Genomic DNA, 22,749 nt, shown 5'->3' with positions numbered 1-22,749 from the left:
GTTGCCTAAGATGTGTGTGGCCTTATTTTGGTAAAATCATGAACTTTTGAATTTTGGCAGAAATGTTAGGCTAAGGATTTGGGTCTGGACAATGTAGCTGCTCATTTCCCAGAAGGAAAGAGAGTGGAATTTCCCTTCTGAGTATCTTACATTAAATCTTACTGATGGGAACAGGATGTAAACAAGTGCTTTAAATACATCGCTGACCTCAGAGGACAGTGAAGGTTCTAGGAATGTTGAGGGACAGAGGCAAGTGTTTCGGTGAATGCAGGAAAGCAGGGGCTGGCGAGGGGGTGGGTGAGATGGAGCTGTGGCCTCACGGTGTTTCTGACTCTTGGCTGATAGGCTGCAGATGGCACATTGAACGAATTCTTCAGGATAGCCCCACAGCACATATCCCCTTTAGGACAGGGCGAGGAACAAAGTTTCATCCTCAATGCAGGCCCCAAAGAGTTAGAAGAGCATCCGCATATTGAGTGTGCTATTTTCTTTTTCTTTTCTTTTCTTTTTTTTTTTTTTTTTTTTGAGACAGAATTTCGCTTTGTTGCCCGGGCTGGAATGCAGTGGCGTGATCTCGGCTCACTGCAACTTCCACCTCCTGAGTTCAAGTGATTCTTATGTCTCAGCCTCCCAAGTAGCTGGGATTACAGGTGTGTGCCACCACGCCTGGCTAATTTTGTATATTTAGTAGAGATGGGGTTTCACCATGTTGGCCAGGCTGATCTTGAACTCCTGGCCTTAAGTGATCCTCCCACCTTGGCGTCCCAAAGTGCTGGGATCACAGGTGTGAGCCACTGCACTGGCTTCCTTCCCTTCCTTTCCCTTTTCCTTTCTTTTTTTGAGACAGAGTCTTTCTCTGTTGCCCAGGCTCTGTTGCCTAGGCTTGCTCTGTTGCTCACACAGTGGTGTGATCTCGGCTCACTGCAACCTCCATCTCCCAGGTTCCAGCGATTCTCATGCCCCAACCTCCCACGTAGCGGGAATTACAGTCACGCACCACCAGGCCCATCTAATTTTAAAAATACATTTTTAGTAGAGATGAGGTTTTGCCATGTTGTCCAAGCTGGTCTCAAACTCCTGACCTCAAGTGATCTGCCTGCCTTAGCCTCTGAAAGTGCTGGGATTACAGGCATGAGCCACTGCCCAGATGAGTATGCTATTTTCTTGCTAAGTCTAAAAGCTTGTAGGCAACATTTTCTTATAGGGAGAGAGAGAGAAAGAGGAAACCAGAGAGAGAAGAGAGAGGAGGATGTAGTGGTTGGGGGGGAAGGGGAAGAGAGAGAAAGAATGAGCATGAGAAAGCCAATACATACATAAATGTGGAGATAAACCAGACCACTTGTCTTACACAACGTGGTGATCATTTGAGATGGAATGTTTATTATGGAACTAAGCATGCTGGAGGAGCAAAGGGAAGAAAAGATGAAAAGGAAATTATTTATTCCCATGTCTTCAGTACCAAGGCTGGCAACTTCTTTGAGAAATTTCCCGTCTCTCATTGTATTCATAACAAGAAAAAGGAAAGTACTTTTTCAGATGGCTAGGAAAACAATGGAAAACACAGGTGTGTCCCACGCATTTATCAGATTGTCACTTTATCAGAGAGGTCCAGCCAGGACTACCCCGATGCTCCCTGCCCCTGCCTCTGACACTGCCCTCCACGATGGGATGTCCTCAGGGAAGACTGTGCAGGACCAGGTCTCTTGGTTTCTTTTACCGAGACTTCTCTTTCATGCCATACGGGTGTCCTCAGTGAGAAACGCATCTCCCCTGGCTGGTTCCAGGGTGCCACACTTATCCCTGGGGGGCTCCCTGGCTCCCAGAGGACTGAAGCTGCAGCACAGGTCAGCAGAGGGACTGGCCTTCATGCCAGCAGTTTTCCTTTCCAACTCTTCCATGGACACAAGCTCTTTTGATATCTGGAACCCTAACATTAGGTCACGCAAGGAGAGGCACGTTTGCCCTTCCATGCTTCCACGGTCCACCTATTTCTCTCATTCCCAGAAATCTCCCAACTGCTTTCTAGCTTCAAAACAAACCCCAAGTCCCCACGTAAATGGCTGTGTAGGGATGGGTGTCTCCCAGACCCTCTTGCTACCAGCACCTGAATCCCGGCCAATGTTGGCTTTTATAAAATGTGCATGAGAAGGTTTTCTTAGATCAGAAGGCTGGAAACCAGAGTTTCTATGTGTGTTGGGAGTAGGGGAGGGGGATGCTCAGATGTAACCATTTAATTTAGCAAATATTTATTTATTTACTTGTATTTGTTAAAAATGAGATGGGTTGGCCAGGTGCGGTGGCTCACGCCTGTAATCCCATCCCAGCACTTTTGGAAGTTGAGGTGGGTGAGTTCAAGACCAGCCTGGCCAACATGGTGAAACCTAGTCTCTACTAAAAATACAAAAATTAGCTGGGTGTGGTGGTGGGTGCTTGTAATCCCACCTACCTGGGAGGCTGAGGCAGGAGAATCTCCTGAAGCCAGGAGGTAGAGGTTGTAGTGAGCCGAGATTGTGCCACTGCAATCCAGCCTAGACAGCAGAGCGAGACTCTGTCTCAAAAAAAAAAAAGAAAAAAAAAAAAAGAAAGAAAAAAGAGATGTCTTGAGAAGCCACTAGCAAATATTTTTCGATTGGTTATGTACAAAGACCTGTGCTGCCTACTGAGGATGTACAGATGAAAAGAAATTGGTTTCTTCTCCTTGGGAGGTCAAGTCTCATAACTTTATTGATAGAGAAGATCTATCTAGCTGATGACTTGTGGTGGAAGCTACTATTTTTTCTGTTGCCTCCAATTTTAATTTACCAGGCTTTGGATGGGATGATATATCTGGAGAGGCGCCTGAGGATTAGAAAAGAACCATCATGATGTGTTTATTTTTCTACCTACTTTTTATTATAGAAAATTCAGAAAAGTAGCATTGTACTGGGTTTTTGGGCAGTGGAGTTGTATTTTAATTCAATTGTTTGTGTTTACTTGAAGTTTGTAGTACAAAGTTGGAGACGTTGCTGAGTTTTGATGCAGATAAAATTTTCTTCCATTTTTGGTTCTTTTTGTTCATTTTGATGGGTTTTACATGGAGAAATTTTAACACATTTGTACTTACATTACTCTTTTTCTTTGGTTGATTTAATAGTTTACCTTCATTAGTGATATTAATCTTTTTATAAATATTACAAATTCCTACTCCAAGGCTATTTCCTCTTTTACTTTCTTTTCAATTTTTTTTTTTTTTTTGAGACTGAGTTTCATTATGTTGCCCTGGCTGGAGTGCAGTGGCCGATCTCGGCACACTGCAACCTCTGCCTCCTGGGTTCAAGCTATTCTTTTGCCTCAGCCTCCCAAGTAGCTGGGACTACAGGCATGCACCACCACCCCCGGCTAATTTTTGTATTTTTAGTAGAGATGGGGTTTCACCATGTTGGCCAGGCTGATCTCAAACTCCTGACCTCAGATGATCCACCTAGCTTGGCCTCCCAAAGTGCCAGGATTACAGGCGTGAGCCACTGTGCCAGGCCTTTTCAATATTTTTTGACATTTAAACATTTAAAATTTTTATGTAATCAATTCTATTGATGTCTTTATAGTTTCTGCCTCTGGTCATGACAAGAAAAGCCTTTCTCACTCTGAAATCAGATTAATTCTTATTCTTTAATATTTTCTTATCCTTCTTAATAGTTTTTCTTTTTGCATTTATTTTATTTTTTCTCTTTATTTTTTATTTAAAAAATTTTTTTTAGACATGGTGATCTCACTCTATCACCCAGGCTGGAGTGCTGTGGCACAATCAATCATAGCTTACTGCATCCTCAAACTCCTGGGCTCAAGCAGTCCTCCTGCCTCCGCCTCCCAAGTAGCCGAGACTACAGGTGCATACCATCACACCCTGCTAATGTTTCACTTTTTGTAAAGATGAAGTCTTACTATGTTGCCCAGACTGGTCTCAAACTCCTGAGCCCAAGCAATCATTTTTGCCTAGGCCTCCCAAAAAGCTAGGATTATAGGTGGGAGTCACTGCACCTGACCTGCTTTTTTGCGCTTAAAATTAAGGTTTGGGCTGGGCACAGTGGCTCATTCCTGTAATTACAGTGCTCTAGGAGGCTGAGGAGAGGGGACTGCTTGAGTCCAGGAGTTCAAGGCTGCAGGGAACTATGATCATGGCAGTGCACTCCAGCCTGGGCGACACAGTGAGACCACTTTTCTTAAAAACAAAACAAAACAAAACAAAACACAAAAACCCCTCCAAAAAACCACTTAGGTTCATTTGGAATTTATTCTGATGTCTGATATAAGGCTAAATTTACATGGTAATTTTTCTCCCCAGCTGTAAGTCAGTTCCCTATCACCTTTGGAAATACTGACCATCCACGCCACCTGGTACATTTCTTTGGGTCTATTTCTAGACTGTCTAGACTGCTTTATCTGTCCTGTGCGTGTACTTTACTATTTCAATTGTTGTAATTTTATGATACATTTAATATGTTTTTTTTGCAGAGTAAATTCTCCTTCATTACTTTTCCCCACATTTCCCCCCATGTGGGAATTTCTTTTGTCATTTGCTTCTAGCAGAGGATGGATATTCCTGACATCCGAGAATGGTCATGAAGGTCTCTGTTCTGGTTCCTCTCCCATCTCACACACCAGGGTGAAAGAGCTATACTTTCCAGCACAGGCAGGACCCATTTCTTGCCTTGGGTCTAATTCAGTTTAAATCAGTAACGAGGCTGATGGAAAGGAGAGCAGGTCTGCCTAGGATATCAGTATGGGAGACAAGGAAGAGCACCTTGGAAAATTCAGCTGAAAGTCAAGTTTGTTTCGCCTCAAAATGTGACTGAGAACCAGCCTGATGAGACTTAGGCTTGTACGTTGGAGAGAAAAAGTAGACTGTTTAAAATATAAGGCAGGGTCTGGGCATGATGCCTCATGCCTATAATCCCAGCACTTTGGGAGGCTGAGGTGGGTGGATCACCTGAGGTCAGGAGTTTGGGACCAGCCTGGCCAACATGGTGAAACCCCATCTCTACTAAAAATACATAAATCGACCGGGTGTGGTGGCGCATGCCTGTAATCCCAGCTACTCGGGAGGCTGTGGCAGGAGAATTGCTTGAGCCTGGGAGGCGGAGGCTGTAGTGAGCTGAGATTGCACCATTGCACTCCAGCCTGGGCGACAAGAGCTAAACTCAGTCTCAAAAAGCAAAAACAAAAACAAAAAATAAAATATAAAGTGGGGAGGCCTTAGGCAAACAGAGCAGAAAATGGTCTCAAAGTCACATGTTGATTGAACCAGATGACCGTGGTGCCTTGAAAGCTGTGACCCTAGATTGGGAACGAGCAACGTCACCTGGACCAAGCAGGGGGATGGCCTCCCTGCTCTGTCTGCAATTGCCTCTTCTGAGCTCAGTGAGCACTTTGCTCTGCTGCTCCTGGGTGGTTTTAAAATGTTAGCCAAGAGATTAGAGGAACTAGAATTATTACTCTTGGAGAAGAACAAAGAGGAGTAACTTAAAAGAGCCGGTGGAGGCGGGGCGGGCGGGCGGGCGGGGGGCTGCTCGGAGTTGTGACACAGAGAAGAGTAACCAGTTAATCTCCACCTGGGCTGAGAAGTGGAAATACGTAATAGAAAACGTTAATTTTACTGTGACAACAAAACATCACAAGTGAAAGGGCATTTCAGTGATAGCAAAGGGCCTGAGGGCAGTTAGATCTCAAAGGGAAGGGGTACGTTCCCAGGGCACATGTGGGGGCTTTTCCTCTCTCCTCCATCACTGCTGCAGGAATCCAGCTGTTGTCTTCTCAGCTGTATCCTAAGGAATCTCTCTCTGGACTGCTCTTGAAAATAGCGTAGACTTTCATTTCAACAAACGAGTGATGTGAGGCCTAGACTCTAAGCAGAGGCTTTTCCAGGTGACCTCCTGGGGCACCTGGCAATCCCACAGGTTCAGGAAAAACATGATCTATGCTGCAGTGTCTAAGAGACCCTGGGAGAAATTCTAGACTTAACACTGTTTCATAAAGGCCACAAAGTTCTCTTCCTCCTCCACCTGGTCTTAAAGCCTGGGTTTCTCGGTGGTCCGCCCTTGGCTCCCATCTGTCCTCAGATACACCGTCTCCCTGGTGGCCAGGTTCGCTCCTCCCCGTGAGCTGCCTCTGTGTCTCCACCACGGGGTTTGCTCCCAGGCTTCAGACCTACGTTTCTAACAGCCTGCTGGAGGATTCCTTATACACTTCAGCCTGAACAGACCTAGAAGCGAGCTGCTGCTCGTCTTCCCCAAGACTTGGTAAATGACATCACCACTGACTTGGTTGCCAGATTCCTGCCATCTCTCCCTTGAGCAAGGCTTCCGTTTGTCCCCTCTTGTCCATTCTCTGTGCTGTCACTTGCAGCAGACCTCAAGCACTTCCGACCTAGATTATTGGACAACCTGTGTTTTTGCCTTTTTTCTGTTCATCTTTCGATCAGCTCTCTAAATTGTATTTTTGTGCAGATCTGCTAAAATTTTTTTTTCTTTTTTTTGAGACAGGGTCTAGCTGTTGCCCAGGCTGGAGTACAGTGGTGCAATCTTGGCTCACTGCAATCTCTACCTCCCGGGCTCAAGTAATCCTCCCATCTCGGCCTCCTGAGTAGCTGGGATCACAGGTGCACACCACTGTGCCTGGCTAATTTTAAAAATTTTTTGTAGAGGCGAGGTTTCACCATGTTGCCCAACCTGATCTTGAACTCTTGGCCTCAAACAACCTGCCTGCGTCAACCTCCCAGAGTGCTGGGATTACAGGCATGAGCCACTGCACCCAGCCTGCTAAAAATCTTTAAACGGCTTCTCATTACTTCCAGAGCCTCAGATCTCTCAGATCTGACCCACACCTACCCCTCTAACCTGACCACCTACTTCTACTCTGCCAGACCTCAACCTTTCAGCCAGGAACTCCGTGTAGTTCTGTCCCTCCCTGCCGCCACCTCGTGCCTCTGCAGATGTCTATTTCTGTGTTTGATAGGCTCAGCTCCCTGCCTTCAGTTAGATGTTGCTCCTCACATCCACAGCGCTCTGTGTATAACTCCATCACAGCTCTGACCACTACCTTTATAAAACTGTCTTCATGATTACACTCCAAGCTCCCGGAAAGCAGAAACCATGTCTTCCGTGATTGTCTCCCCCAGCCTAGCACAGAGCCTGGGCAGAGGTGGCTAATGGGTGTTTGTTGAATGCAGATATATGAATAATATATATGGTAGTGCTTTAACAACTGTAAAGGTCCAGGCAGGTCTAAGTTTTTATTTATTATAATTTGAGATTGAGGGTTTCTACCCCAAAGCTATTTTCTAATCTGGTAAATACAGTCTTGAGAATCTATTTTGGCCTCAGAGTCCTTCGGTTCATAGTGGCAGGGTTTAGGGCTAGGGTGGGGGGATGGGGGAGGCATTCATACATATATTTTTAATATATCTTTCTCTTTCCTTCCATCATGCCCTTCCTCCCTTGCCCTACCGAGCTGATGCAGTGATAGGCTTTGAAGGAGGGGTGGTTTAGTCCAGGGTCTAAAGGGAGTTCTTAAGGCAGTTCGTCCTGCTGTCCTCACTGTCTCCACCACTCAAGTGGTTTAGGATGTGCCTGGAATTCACAGCAATTCTTCTTACACAAATGCATAAGGACCGCTTCCCTACTGTGTCCACTTGGCCTTAGCACCAGAATTCCTGCCAGTACACAGCTGAGGGTTCTGCCCTTCCACAGAATACCAAGGCGCTGGATGCATTCTATAGTCAGGGCTCTTTTGGTTGCAAGGGACAGAAACCCAACTCCAACCAGCTTAAGCAGGTGGAATTTGTGGGATCACAGAACTGGGAAGGCCAAGGATGGATCTCGCTTGGAGACAGCAAGCTCCAGCCACACGTGATGTCACCACGGCCCCATTGCTCTTCCAGCCATGAGGCCCTCTTTCTGCCAAACTCTTCCAGCCAGACTTTGGAGGATGGACATTGTACTGTTGGCCTACCTGGTACTTACAGCTACAATCTAAGAAGAAGAATAAAACCCTCCAATCTTCTAGGCCTGGCGTGGTGGCTCATGCCTGTAACCCCAGCACTTTGGGAGGCAGAGGTGGGCAGATCACCTGAGGTCAGGAGTTTGAGAGCAGCCTGGCCAACATGGTGAAACCCCATCTCTACTAAAAATACAAAAATTAGCTGGGCGTGGTGGTGCATGCCTGTAATCCCAGCTACTCAGGAGGTTGAGGCAGGAGAATTGCTTGAACCTGGGAGGCAGAGATTGCAGTGAGCCAAGATTGTGCCACTGTACTCCAGCCTGGGTGACAGAGCAAGACTCCATCTCAAAAAAAAACCAAAAAAAAAAAAAAAAAACAAACCCAACAAAACAACAACAACAACAAAAACCAAATAAATAACAAGAACAAAAAGCCTCCAATCTCCTACAGTTAAACAGATTGCTCTTTTTTGAGCCATCTTCTGACTGGGGAATGGCAATCCATGATCCCTGGGCCCTGGGTCAGTGGGGTTTTGGAGTACTGGGAATGCTGGCCCCATAAGAACCATGTGGGAAGGAGAAGGGCCGCTCGCCACAGAAAAAGGGATGCTGAGCACATACATATAAAGTATGTAGCATATGAAAAGACAACGTGTACGAACTCGGAGAATCTCAGGCACAGGGTGTCCCATCTTTGGGAGTTTCACAATGACAGGGTTGTAGCTCTCCGTGGTCTCTTCCGGGTTTGTTTTCTTTCAAGCCCCTGTTCATTCGGCAGAATGCCTCTCCAGCCCTGACTTAGGGACACTGCCTCTTTTGCCTGGCTTCTGTTGCCACCCTCTGTCCTGTGAGGAACCCTCTTTCTATATCACAAGTCACAGCCCCTTGAATGGCATTTCCTGTGTGCTCAAGTTGGGAAGGAGCTAAACCTGTCCCTATGACCTCCCTCCTGGGGTCATCTCTGAGTTTTTTCTTTTCTCTTCATCCCTTCCCTTTGAACCTGCTAATTAAGAGATATTTGTTGTTTGGCACCCCCAGGACCCCCAAGCTCTGTTCCTTACCGTCTCAGGCTGGGGATGGCACAGAGGTCTCTCATTCCTCAGGGATTTGTAATTCCAGGTTTCTCCTTCTAGGTCATGGTTTAATCTCAGGCAAAGTGAACACAAGCATTGTCATAGCCTGGCAATGTAGCAAAGGAGACTTTGGAGTCAAATTACCCTGAGTCCCACACTTGGCTCGGCTGGCCGTCTTCTAGTGGTGTGACTCAGCCGGCCTGAGCCTTGATTTCCTCGCTGATAAGATAGAGATGATTGTCACGTAGAGCTGCTGTGAGGATTTGTTGAAACAGCAGAGGCAAAGTTCCTAGCATAGAATTGGCAACTAGTAGCTCAAGTGATATTATACAGGTGCCAACAGGCGCCGAGGGCTGCTGTGCTCCAGGCACTGTTTTATTCTCTTTACTTGTGTGGACTTATTAACTATTATTGTTAATCATTATTAATTGGCTCATTAATTTCCTCAGAGGTAGAGGTTGTTTTTACCTCTGTTTAACAGATGAGGCTGCTGGAGCTGTAAGTGATAGAACCAGGATAGCAACCTAAGTCCTGTGTTCCTACCCACTACATCATACTATCTCTGCAGTTAACTGCAGTCTAGCTTCTCTGATGTGAAGCACACTGGGTAGACCTCTAACTCTGCAGTAATTGTGGCAAGTGGATCATTTTCTTGGAGTTGATGGGTTTGTAAAATCTTTGGGTATTCAATGTTTTTATTTTTATTTTTTGAGACGGAGTCTCGCTTTTTTGCCCAGGCTGGAGTGCAGTGGCACGATCTTGGCTTATTTCAACCTCTGCTCCCAGCTTCAAGCGGTCCTCCTGCCTCAGACTCCCAAGTAGCTGGGATTACACGGGTGTGCCACCATGCCTGGCTAATTTTCGTGTTTTTTAATAGAGACAGGATTTCACCATGTTGTCCAGGCTAGTCTCAAACTCCTGACCTCAAGTGATCCGCCCACCTCTGCCTCCCAAAGTGCTAGGGTTACAGGCATGAGCCACGGTCCCTGGCAGTGTTTTTAAAGTAGAGTTTGTTAATTCACTCAAAGCTAATGGAAATTTGCCAGATCAATTGGTAGAACCAAATCTTCAAGATACTCCAAGGTGAATGAGAGAGGTGTGTAGCAGAGCATGAGTTCAAATTCTGACTCTACTACTTGCTAATTGTATGGCCTTTGGACAAGTAACAATCTCTCATGTATCAATTTCCTCATCTATAAAATGAGTTTTTCTAAGATAATAACTGTACTTGTTCCACCTCTGAGTTTAGGGAAATTGAAGAAGATACATAAACGTTAGAGAGGGATCAAAGTAACCAGTTTTATTGCTGGTAAAACTGGTTTGGGTCTGAGGCTTCTTTTTTTTTTTGAGACAGAGTCTCACTCTGTCACCCAGGCTGGAGTACAGTGGCATGATCTTGGCTCACTGCAACCTCCGCCTGCCCAGTTCAAGTGATTCTCCTGCTTCTGCCTCCCAAGTAGCTGGGATTACAGGCGTGCGCCATCATGCCCAGCTAATTTTTGCATCTTTAATAGAGACAGGGTCTCACCCTGTTGGCAAGGCTGGTCTCAAACTCCTGGCCTCAGGTGATCTGCCTGTCTTGGCCTCCCAAAGTGCTGAGATTACAGGCGTGAACCACTGCACCTGGCCAAAATGAAGCTTCTTGAACTTCCTCCCATACCTACACTTTGTGCCCCACCTGTGGGGAAGTTGAAGCTATAGTGCAGTGGTCCCCAACCTTGTTGGCCCCAGGGACTGGTTTCATCAGAGACAATTTTTCCACGGACTGGGGTGGGTAGAGGGATGGTTTTGGGATAAAATTGTTCCACCTCAGATCATCAGGCATTAGATTCTCATAAGGAGTGCACAACCTAGATACCTTGTATGCACAGTTCACAATAGGGTTCACGCTCTCGTGAGAAACTAATGCTGCCACTGATCTGACAGGAGGTGGAGCTCAGGCGGGAATGCTTGTCACCTGCTGCTCACCTCCTGCTGCGTGGCCTGGTTCTTAACAGGCCACAAACTGGTACTGGTCCACCACCTGGGGTTGGGAACCCTGGCTATAGGGCAAATGTAGACCAGGCTTCAGGCTTACCTTGACTCAGGTTTGCCTAGAGATGGACAGTGGGACTAGAAGGTGGGAAATCACCTGTTCTGCCTTCAGGCAGCCCCCACCTCACCAAAAAAAAAAAAAAAAAAAAGAAAGAAAGAAAGAAAGAAAGAAAAATAAAAAAAATAAGGATGGGTCCACGTGGGAGCTAGCTGTTTCACAAATCACAGGGATGGATGGAAGGCCAGGTGCAAGCTCTTTTCCCAATACTTTGGAGAGGGAAGAAGTTCCTACCTTGCATGGGTAGGAACCCCACGAGAGGGAGCAAATAATTGCTTCTACAAACATCATCCACTTGGTAGCCCTGTTGAGATTAAGTAAGATGAGGCATATGTACAATACCTCTAGTGTGAATGGTTAGTGCCCAGTATGTCTTACTTAGCATGTTACCCACAGGCAGAATGGCAGTTAGCACATTTATACCATGACTAACTACCAGTGAGGTGCAAGAATGCTGGTGTCAGCCAGTCAGTGTAGTTTCCTCCTGATGGGAAACCTATTTGGGAAATCTTGTTGCTGGGAGCGTGAAAATAAGGACAGAGAGCTCTGTGATTATAAAGGATATAGAAGGCTGATGTGGTGGTCTTCCCCACCAAATAGGAATCTACCCACCAAGCAAACTGTAATGCCCATCACATCTATCCTCTGCCAGTGCCACAGTATACTCATCACTTCTTTTTATTGTGGCAAAATACACATAAGATGTGCCATTTTAACATCTTGAAGCACACAGTTTATTGGCATGTTGTGCTACCATCACCACTGTGTATTTCCAAGATTTTTTCATCACCCCAAGGAGAACCTCTGTGACCATTAAGCAATATGTTCCCATTCCCTACATGCCCTTTCCACCCCCAGCAACCTCTTCTTTCTCTGTGAATTTGCCTATGTTAGATTTTTCATCTAAGTGGAATGGTACAGAATCTGTCCTTTTGTGCCTGGTGTATTTCACTTAGCATGATCATCCACATTGTGGCATGTACAGAATAGGCGCCTCGCTTCTGAAATTAAAACTTTCCTTTTAATAACCCTCACGAGGACCTCTTTTGTCCTGCTTTTTACTTGTTCCGATCACACCCCTTCTCTTCTTTTCAACATGTTTTCAGAGCCTCCCCTGCCGGAAGTAGAATTTTTTACGGTGCACGGAGGACCTCTACCACGCCTCAGACTGAGGAAAGCCAAGGAGAAAAATGGACCAATCAGGTCAGTAGCTGTCCTTTCTCCACGGTTGCCCAGTGATCCCCACGGAGTGATTTGGAAACTTTGATTTTGGTGAGGAGAAGACTTCTGTGTTGGTGGCTGTACTTGGGTGGTTAGAACAATGCAGCTGGGGCCTCTTTTGTTTCCTTGGGTACAGAGTGGCCTTTAATCCCAACCAGCATCCTTTCTAATGGAGAGAGAGACTTCTTTTTTTTTTTTTTCTTTGAGATGGAGTCTTACTCCCATCACTCAGGCTGGAATACAGTGTTGCGATCTCAGCTCACTGCAACCTCCACCTCCTGAGTTCAAGTGATTCTCCTTCCTCTGCCTCCTGAGTAGCTGGGATTACAGGTGTGCGCCACCACACCTGGATAATTTTTGTATTTTCAGTAGAGACAAGTTTGCCATGTTGGCCAGGCTGGTCTCGAACTCCTGACCTCAGGTGATCCACCTACCTTGGCCTCCCAAAGTGCTAGGACTATAGGCGTGAGCCACCGCACCTGGCCATATAGAGAGACTGCTAAAGGACCATATATACAAGCATTTGGGCAGTTTAGCTCAAGAAATTAAATCCATTCCTTTGGTCACTGGGCAAGCATGGGTTACGTGCTTAGGACATGTCACGATTGTCCTTTGCACTCATGTCTCATAGTATATCCTTTATGGATGGGGGGTCAGGGGCATCATTTCATTTCTCAAAGGCAGAATATGTTGCCCTGTATGTAAGGTTGATCTTGCGGGATGTGCAGTGGTTTCTGAAAAGATCATTTAGGTAAATCTTTTTGTCTTTTCTTGTATTGAGTTATGGGCAAGACACTGTGTAATTAATGACTGCTTCTGGGATTCCAGATGGCATTAGGATGGAATTAATTTACCTCAGTTGGATGACTACACTGTGTTCATTTAAATAGTTTATTTGCAAAGGTCACGGCAGGATTAGGAAAGTAGCATCAGTCCCTTTTTTAGAGAGGAAGATTGAGGTTGGACTGGAGAGATGAACAGCTTGCTCACAGCACCAGGTCAAGGAGCTGAAAATGTACATGGCCTCACCAACCTTGCCTTTGTCTCTCCTGACCCTTCAGTAAAATCAAGGTTAAAAAAAAAGTGAGATGTTATAAAATTACAAAAAAGAAAGTCTGGTGATATTATCTGTATATCCATTTATAATAAAACTTAGGGTTTTCCTGCTTTTATATTCATTTAAATTCAGTAAATGTGCAAAGATCTTTCCAGGGATGGACAATGTATAAATTGTTCTGATTCTTGACAAATTACCAGAAGGCATTGTAATTCTGTCATTATAAAGAGAACAGAAGTTGTGAGGTCACTTCCTGAGAGCATTTGCAAGAACAAATGTGACATTTATGTCAAATAATGACATAATGCAAAAAGAAAAGCCCAATGACAGCTTACCTTTGTGGCTAGATGCTGGCCAGCGCCTCCAAAACAGGAAGTGGAGATCTGTGAGTCATTCGAGGGAGTGTGGTAGTGAAAAAGAGGAGAAAAGTCCTTCCAGAACAGTCATATTCCAAACAGCCACAGTTGCTTCTCTAACGTCACATGGCTAATTACCAGCAGGCAGGATGGTTTCCTAAGCCTGACTACCTGGTTTGAGCTGGGGGGTAGCGGCTTTGCCAGTGTGTGAGACAGGCCTGAGTCTGCTCTTGCATGGTTTAGGGACAATGTCTTGGGGTACATAATGGAGCAAGGTCCCTGGGACCAAGCCTCTCCTGAGCTTGCTGATGTTAGGCAGAGGATGGAGACTGTTGCTGGGGTGCCTTAATGCTCGTGTCTCCCACACCTGCCAGATAATAGGAATCACCTGGGGGCTTTATCAGTGATACAGATTCCCAGACTCTACTCCTAGAGATTTTGATTCAGTAGGTCTGGGATGAGGTCGGGGAATTTGTATAATAATCAGGCAACACAGGTGATTACAATCAGGCTAATTGGGAAGCTGCTTCATACTCTGTCAGTGATGCCTCTAGTGAGCAATGTACAGAACCAAATGGGCACAGGTGAGCCTTGACCACCACCACCTGCATGGAAAGATGAGAGGGATTTGAAGATGTACTTATGGACAGCATGGAGGTGCTGCAACATTTACTGTCTTACCTGCAGCTATGACATAGGGATGTTTTCAAGTCTCGGGGCAAGTTTGTTGTTACAGGTGTTCCCCATAGGCAGTGGATGCTTAATAAATGTTTACTGGTGGTGACAACTTATTGCCCTGCAGGTTTTACTTTGTCTCTTTTGTAGAAAGTCCTTGGCTGAAAGTGAGCCAAGACTTTATGAAAATCAGGACGCTTGGCCAGGCACGGTGGCTCACACCTGTAATCCCAGCACTTTGGGAGGCAGAGGCAGGCGGATCACTTGAGGTCAGGAGTTCAAGACCAGCCTGGCCAACATGGTGGAACGGCATCTCTACTAAAAACACAAAAACCAATTAGCCGGGCGTAGTGGCGAGTGCCTGTAACCCCAGCTACTCAGGAGGCTGAAGCAGAAGAATCGCTTGAACCTGGGAGGCAAAGGTTGTAGTGAGCTGAGATCACACTGCTGCACTCCAGCCTGGGCAGCAGAGCAAGACTCCCTCCTAAAAAAAAAAAAAAAAAAAAAAAAGAAAGAAAAGAAAGAAAATCAGTGCCCCGAGGATACCTAGGATGTCAGGGAACCTAGTGGGGGGAGACTTTCCATATCCAACACCCACTGTGGAGGTGGGCTCCCTCTTCTTAATCTCATGATTCATGGGCTCTTAGGAAGCAGGAGATAGGGCATTTGGCATGTGAAGCAGGAAGTTCAAATTTACTGGTAAAATAGAATTACATGGCCTAATGAGTTTTGGAAATTACCCTAATCATATTTCACACTGATGTATGCTTTTCTTCTTTTCTGAAATTTCAACTCAAGAATCATTCATTGTTGGTGGCGGAGGGGCGGGGCGGGGGTCGGGGGGGCTATCATTACCAAAGAACTGTGCAAGGATTTGCAAGAATACAAGAGTCAGTCATTCAGATCTCTGCTATCAAGCCTGATAGAGACAGCAGATGCTCAACACGGTACTAGAGGCAGGAGCTAAGTACTGGATAGATGGGAATTGAAGGGAAGCGTGATCCATTCTCAGTGCATTTTTATTCTCACACTTCCTTTCACTGCCAGGCTTTCTATTTGATGGGATGAATAATGAAACACATAACAAAAACAATACCCATTTGTTAGTGTGTTTTTCTGTCCACAATTGGGGAACAGTTTTTACAGTGCATACATGACATATTACTGTTCTGGCTGTTTCAGGATGTTGTCAGACTGGATTAACTCATGGTGACTCTGCACTCTTGGCGTCTCATTTATTTCACATGAACTTTGGTATCAGCCCATGAACTGTAGGGAATGTAAATCACATGAGTTCTGTTTCAGGTCACCACATGATTGTCTGCAGCCTTTTTTCCGGACTTAGTACATTCACTGTGGTAGGCACTCGGTCTCCATGTGACTGCTAAACCCTTTGCACAGTTGGGCTTTATTTGCCCACGTGAAAATCACTGATTAGGTCAACTTTATGACACACACACAGCACAGGGCAGTGATATGTGCAACAACTTCTCCCAGCTAAAGAGGATGTACTTGGCATCTCTCTGCGGCCAGAACTTGGAGAGGTCCCTTGCCCCGTGTCATCTGGTATTAACCCTTTAGGTTCAAACTGGAATTGCATGATGGTTGGAGCTGTCAGACCATAAATCCCACATGGGCCAGGACTTTTTCTTGTCTAGTGTTGCGTCTCCAGTACCTAGAAAGAGGCTTATCTCGGCTGGGTGCAGTGGTTCACACTTGCAATCCCAGCACTTTGGGAGGATGAGATGGGTGGATCATGAGGTCAAGAGACCGAGACCAGCCTGGCCAACATGGTGAAACCCCATCTGTACTAAAAATACAAAAGCTAGCTGGGCGTGGTGGCATGCGCCTATAGTCCCAGCTACTTGGGAGGCTGAGGCAGGAGAATCACTCAAACCCGGGAGGTGGAAAAAAAAAAAAGGCTTATCTCATAGCGGGTATTCAATAAATATGAATGAATGAATGAACTCCCCATGCAAGGGTCTGATGGACACTTCCGTTTTTTTCTTCCAGTTCATATCAGGTGTTAGTGCTTCCCTTGGCCCTCCAAAGCACATTTTCTTGTGATTCTGAAGGCACTTCCTCCTTCTTTAGCAACGCCTCTGATGCTGATGGATACGTGGCTGCAGAACTACTGGCCAAAGATGTTCCAGATGATGCCATGGAGATACTTATAGGAGACAGGCTGTACTATGGGGAATATTATAATGCACCTTTGAAAAGAGGGAATGATTACTGCATTATATTACGAATCACAAGTGAATGGAATAAGGTATCTTTCTTTCCAAGCTCTTCTGAACTCTGTGTTTTCTTCTTCGCATGAAATTCAAATGTTTGAACATTTGTTTTCCCAGTACTTGAGAGGGACACTGCATGTGACAATCATAAAATATGTGTGAATACTTTGCCTTTATGAAGAATGGACAGGTGAAACCCTTACAGATGATAGGCATTCTGAACCTCCTGGGGGACCTTGCTGAATCAGCATTTAGACTGACCTGGTTTTTGTTTTTACCTTAAGCTTTACAGATGCCCTCATTCTATTGCACTACTGGAGTCTAAGTTGGAAAGAAACATCTAGATTCTCTCTTAACTTCCTTGTGCCCCTGCCAGGCTGCTGCCTCTCTCATTCTCCTGGGAAGCAGAAGATTAGGCACAGCACTGGCCTGCTTTTTGCTTACATCCCTTCTGCAACTATGGCATAGGTACCACTTTCCCTTCCGCAGTGCTTAGAAAGGCTGGTGCTCTTCCAGCAGTGGCTTTTTCCTGAGACATGGAACTCAATATTCATTACATAATTAGGAAACATCATGTTGCTGTATTCATCAGTCAGGGATGGAAGACCTGGAAGAACCATTGTGATGGTTGACCTAGGAGAACCCTAAGCTTGTTGTAAATTCATATGGGTTGGTAATGAAAACTAGAAGGATTATATTAATGGTAATACAAACATCTCTTGACTGATGAATTTGAGATAAAATTATGTTGTCATTTTGAGTGTAAGGTTCATCACATATTTAAAACTGAGACACTCTATTAAATTCTGTGTGGGATGCAAATGTAATGTGTCATGAACATGCTTGCTATAAAACCAATAGTTACTTGTAAGACTGTTCAAGTATCAAAGATGTCTAGCAGTGCTTTGTGACAATAATGTAGGAATAGAGAAAGGAAAGTTAAAGCCCAGAAATATATTGCCCTGAACTTACTAAAAAGATATTTACAACTTAGACAAGGCCTTTTCATTAGAAAATTACTTGGGGTTCCTGACTTGGAGTTTTTAGCCATAGACAAAACACTGACAGTACAACATGAGTGAAATTTAGAGATGGTTCAGAGAGCTATTGTCCTAGATTAAGACTTTGGTTGGGGAGGGTGTATTAGTCAGCTTGTGCTGCTATAGTGAAATATGGTAGACTGGGTAGCTTAGGCAACAGACATTTATTTCTCACAGTCTGTGCTGGGAAGCCCAAGATCAAGGTGCCAGCTGATTCAGTTCCCCAGTGAGGACTGTCTTCCTGGTTTGTGGACAGCTGCCTTCTTACAGTGTCCTCACATGGTGGGGATTGAGTGGGTTGGGGCAAGCTCTGATTGCTCTTCCTCTATTTATTAGGACACTTATCCCATCATGAGGGCTCCATGCTTATAACCTCTTCTGGATCTATTTCTTTCCCAAAGATCCTGCCTCCAAATACCATCACATTGTAGATTAGGGCTTCAACATGTGAATTCAGGGCAGGAGGTGGGTGGCGAGCAGGGGCATAGACATTTAATGCATAACAGAGGGAATGAAGTTGGAGGTTAGGACAAGAATTCTGGTTTATTAGCCAGGCATGGTGGTATGTGCCCATAGTCCCAGCTACTTGGGAGGCTGAGGCAGGAGGATTTCTTGAGCCTGGGGGGCAGAGGTTGCACTGAGCCGAGATCATGCCACTGCACTCCAGCCTGGGCAAGAGAGTGAGACCCTGTCTCACACATACACACAAAGAATTCTGGTTTATAGGAAACTTTCCTGTGATGTCATTGATACTCTTTTTCATGTAGCTGAAAAAAAGAATATATGCTTATTCTTTAGGATGTTAAAGGAGATGAAAGGGCTTTGAAAAAACTTGTATTTGGATCTACATGTTTGAACTGCGATGACTTTCCCATGGGTTTCAACTATATTTGTGTGATATTACAATAAAATCAGTAGTGATTTAATTTTAATTTCTAATTGTGGTAAAATATATACAATATAAAATTTACTGTCTTAACCATTTTAAAGTGTCATTTGATGGCATTAAATTCATCCACATTGTTGTGCAACCAATGTCCAAAACTCTTTTTATCTTGCAAAACAAACTTTATACCCATTAAATGACTCCCCATTCCTTCCTTCCCACAACCCTTGGCAACCAACATTCTACTTTCTGTCTTTTTTTTTTTTTTTTTTGAGGCAGAGTCTTGCTCTGTTGCCCAGGCTGGAGTGCAGTGGCGCGATCATAGCTCACTGCAGCCTCAACCTCCTGGGCTCAAACCATACTGGTGCTTCCGCCGTCTGAGTTAACTTGGACCACAGGTGCACACCATCATGCCTGGCTAATTTTTAATTTTTATTTCTTGTAGAGATGAAGTCTCTCCATGTTGCCCAAATTCCTAGGCTCAAGTGACCCTCCCACCTTCACCTCCCAAAGTGTTGAGATTACAGGCATGAGCCACCACGCCCGGCCCTGCTTTCCATCTTTATGAATTTGACTACTCTAGGTACCTCATATAAGTAGGATCATTTAATATTTTCTTTTTGTGACTGGCTTATTTCATTTAGCCTAAAGTCCTCTAGGTTCACTCATGTTGTGGCATGTGTCAGAATTTCCTTCCTTTTTAAGACTGAATAATGTTCCATTATATGAGTGTACCACGTTTGTTTATTCACTTATTCGTGGATGAATAATGGGATATTTTCCACCTTTTGGCTATTATGAATAATGCTGCTATGAACATTGGTGTGCAATATCTGTTTGAGTCCCTGCTTCCAGTTCTTTTGTGTATATACCTGGAAGTGGAATTGCTTGATCAAATGATAATTCTATGTTTAATTTTTTGAGGAACTACCGTACTGTTTTCCATAGTGCTATACCATTTTCCATTCCCACTAGCAGTGCGTAGGGGTTCCAATTTGTCCATGTCCCTGCTAACACTTACTGTTTTCTGTTTTATTTTCTTATAATAGGCATCCTATTATAAGATAGGGTGTGAGGCGACATCTTTTGTTTTGGAAGTGGGGGATGGGGGTCTCACTTTGTTTACCAGGCTGAAGTGCAGTGGCCCAATCACAGGTCACTATAACCTTGACCTCCCTGGTGTCAGGTGATCCTCTCACCTCAGCCGCCTGAGTAGCTGGGACTACAGGTTCATGCCATCACGCCTGACTAATTTTTCTATTTTTTGTAGAGACAGGATTTTGCCATGTTTCTCAGGCTGGTCTTGAACTCCTGGGTTCAAGAGATCCACCTGCCTTGGCTTCCTAAAGTGCTGGGATTATAGGCATGAGCCTCCCAGCATGAAATGGCATCTTATTGTGGTTTTGGTTTGCATTTCCCTAATGACTAGTGGTGTTGACCACCTTTTCATGGGCTAATCAGCCATTTGTGTATCTTCTTTAGAGAAATGTCTATTTAAGTCCTTTGCTCATTTTTGAACTGGGTTGTTTTTGTTTTCATTTTTGTTAAGTTTTAAGAGTTCTCCATACATTCTGGATATTACTGTAATCCCTTGTGAAATACGTGATTTGCAAATATTTTCGTCCATTCCGTGGGTTGCACTTTTACTATCAATAGTGCCCTTAGATGCATAAAAGTTTGAAATTTTGATGATGTTCAGTCTGTCTATTTTTTCTTTTGTTGCTTATGTCTTGTCATATCCAAGAAGTCATTGAGAAATCTGGTTTCAGGAAGCTTTTCCTCTATGTTGTCTTCTAAGAGTTTTATCATTTGAGGTCTTATATTTAGGTTTTTGATCCATTTTGAGTTTATGTTTCATATGGTGTTAGGTAAGGGTCCAAATTCATTCTTTTATATGTAGATATCCAGTTTTCCTAGTACCATTTGTTGAAAAAACTTTTTTTTTTTTTTTTTTTTTTTTTGAGATAGTGACAAAGTGAGACACTTGGAGTGCAGTGGTGCAATCATGGCTCACTGCAGCCTCGACCTCCTGGGCTCAGGTGATCCTCCTGCCTAAGCCTCCCACGTAGCTGGTACTATAGTTGTACAGCACCATGCCTGGCTAATATTTAACAATTTCTTGTAGAGATGGCGTCTCCCTATGTTGCCCAGGCTGGTCTCAAACTCCTGGGCTTAATCGCTTCTCCTACCTCAGCCTCCCAAAGTACTGGGATTACAGGTGTGAGCCAGTGTGGCCAGCCTGAAAAGACTGTCTTTTCCCCATTGAATGGTCTTGGCACTCTTGTTAACAATCATTTGACGTAATGCAAGGGTTTATTTCTAGGTTCTCTATGCTGTTCCATTGGACTATATGTCTATCTTTATGTTACTACCACACTGTTTTGTTTACTGTAGCTTTGTAGTAAATTTTGGAATCGGGGGTGTGAGTCTTCCAATGCCCCCATTTTGTTTTTCCCTTTGTGCATCTGTCCCAGTAAATAGCATCGCCATGCCTCCCGTTGCTAAGACAGAAACCTGTGAATAGTTCTTGTCTCTTCCTTCTTTCTTACCTTCTTATCCAGATCATCAGCAAACCATGTTAATTCTACTACCTTAATTCTGTTTAAAATCATTCTTTCCTCTCCTTCATCTACACTGCTCAGACGTTGTCATCTCTTGCCTGAACATCACTTTTCTACCATATCTTTCTGTCTCTTATTCTACCCATCTCCTTGCTCCCTACCACTGCCAGCATGAGTTTTATAAAATGCAAGTATGATCAAAGCATTTCAGTTTAATAAGCTCCCTTCTTCACCTGGCCCCTGCCAGTTTCTCTCCTTTGATATACTCCATTCCCCGAAATTGCCTTGCTATTTAAAGTCCCTTCCATTCTCCAGGGTCTTGAAATATGTCCTTGACTGGTTATTCTTGCACATTACCTTCCATTTCTAATATCTGCACTTATGGCTATTTTAAGCTTTTCTCAGAATTTTTTTTTTTTTTTTTGAGATGAAGTCTCACTCTGTTGCCCAGGCTGGAGTGCAATGGTGCGGTCTCGGCTCACTGTACCTCTGCCTCCTGGGTTCAAGTGATTCTCCTGCCTCAGCCTCCCAAGTAGCTGGGAGTACAGGTGCCCACCACCACACCTAGCTAATTTTTGTATTTTTAGTAGGAATGGAATTTTACCATGTTGGCCAGGCTGGTCTTGAACTCCTGACCTCAGGTGATGTGCCCATCTCAGCCTCCCAGAGTGCTGGGATTACAGGTGTGAGCCACTGCACCCAGCAGCTTTTCTCAGAATTTTTAAGCTTAAATAAAAAAAAAATTAATAAAATCCAAACCAGAATGCCCAAGGCTGTCATTTGAAAGAGAATCTCCTAAAGACATTGGAAGGATCCTTCTCTAACCCTCACCATTCAGCTTCCCCTGGGGAATATTTTCAAGTCTTACACAGAGCAAGTCCCCAGCATTTGTAACAGCTTATTTATGATATAAATAAGCATATCATAATGACGGGGGAACAGGTGTTCATTCCACTGAATCTATAGATTTCTTCTATTATGGATGAGCTTTCATATATGTTCCTGTTGCTTTCTTCCTGGTTTATGGACACATTTTGGGTAACTGATGTTGCCAAGTGACATCTAGATAGGTGAAGTATTATATACTGGGACTTCTCATAGCTTTGCCTCTAACATGCATCACTACTTCTTGCTGAACCTTCTGAACAAGTGACCTCAGGATCTTTTTCAGCATAGTTCTCCCGGCAGTCCATGCCAGTTGCTGAGAGCTGGCCAGGGGAAGGATCCTTTTTGTCACTCCTGTTGTTGGCCTATCATGTGTACTTTCCAAGACCTACTGGAAACCTATAGAAGTGATCTGTAGGGTCACTTATGTCCATGCAATCCATGCCAGTCCCTTGAACACTTAGTGATATCACAAGATATTAGGGGTAGATTGGACTTTAAATGTCTAGTTCAAATTAAGAGATTGAAAAAGCTGAAACTCAGAGGGCTTCAGCCTCCAAACTATGTTATTTAAACTAACACTGTGTGCCACCTAGTTAAACGCATTGCTATGTTTTCCTTTATAGGTGAGAAGACACTCCTGTGCAGTTTGGGCTCAGGTGAAAGGTAAAATTATTTTCTGCCTATGAATGC

General features: G+C 44.4%; 1 protein-coding gene across 10 annotated transcripts in view; it reads left to right on the top strand.

The window, feature by feature from the left end:
- SUSD1 (sushi domain containing 1) overlaps positions 1-22,749 on the top strand; it is a 135,264-nt gene that overhangs the window by 100,582 nt on the left and 11,933 nt on the right. For 6 of the 10 annotated variants that reach the window (XM_021927275.2, XM_021927276.2, XM_031654402.1 and 3 more), the window contains 3 exons: positions 12,245-12,341; positions 16,461-16,719; positions 22,683-22,722. In XM_021927275.2, the coding sequence (XP_021782967.2) occupies positions 12,245-12,341; positions 16,461-16,719; positions 22,683-22,722 (396 nt within the window). The remainder of the gene's footprint in view (positions 1-12,244; positions 12,342-16,460; positions 16,720-22,682; positions 22,723-22,749) is intronic. The other 4 variants (XM_021927272.2, XM_021927274.2, XM_031654403.1 and 1 more) reach the window with 2 other exon arrangements.

The sequence above is a fragment of the Papio anubis genome, chromosome 13 (genome assembly GCF_008728515.1).
Source record: "Papio anubis isolate 15944 chromosome 13, Panubis1.0, whole genome shotgun sequence".
Taxonomy (NCBI): Eukaryota; Metazoa; Chordata; class Mammalia; order Primates; family Cercopithecidae; genus Papio; species Papio anubis.
The sequence above is the reverse complement of the archived record's forward strand: the minus strand, read 5'-3'. Positions and strand labels throughout refer to the sequence as shown.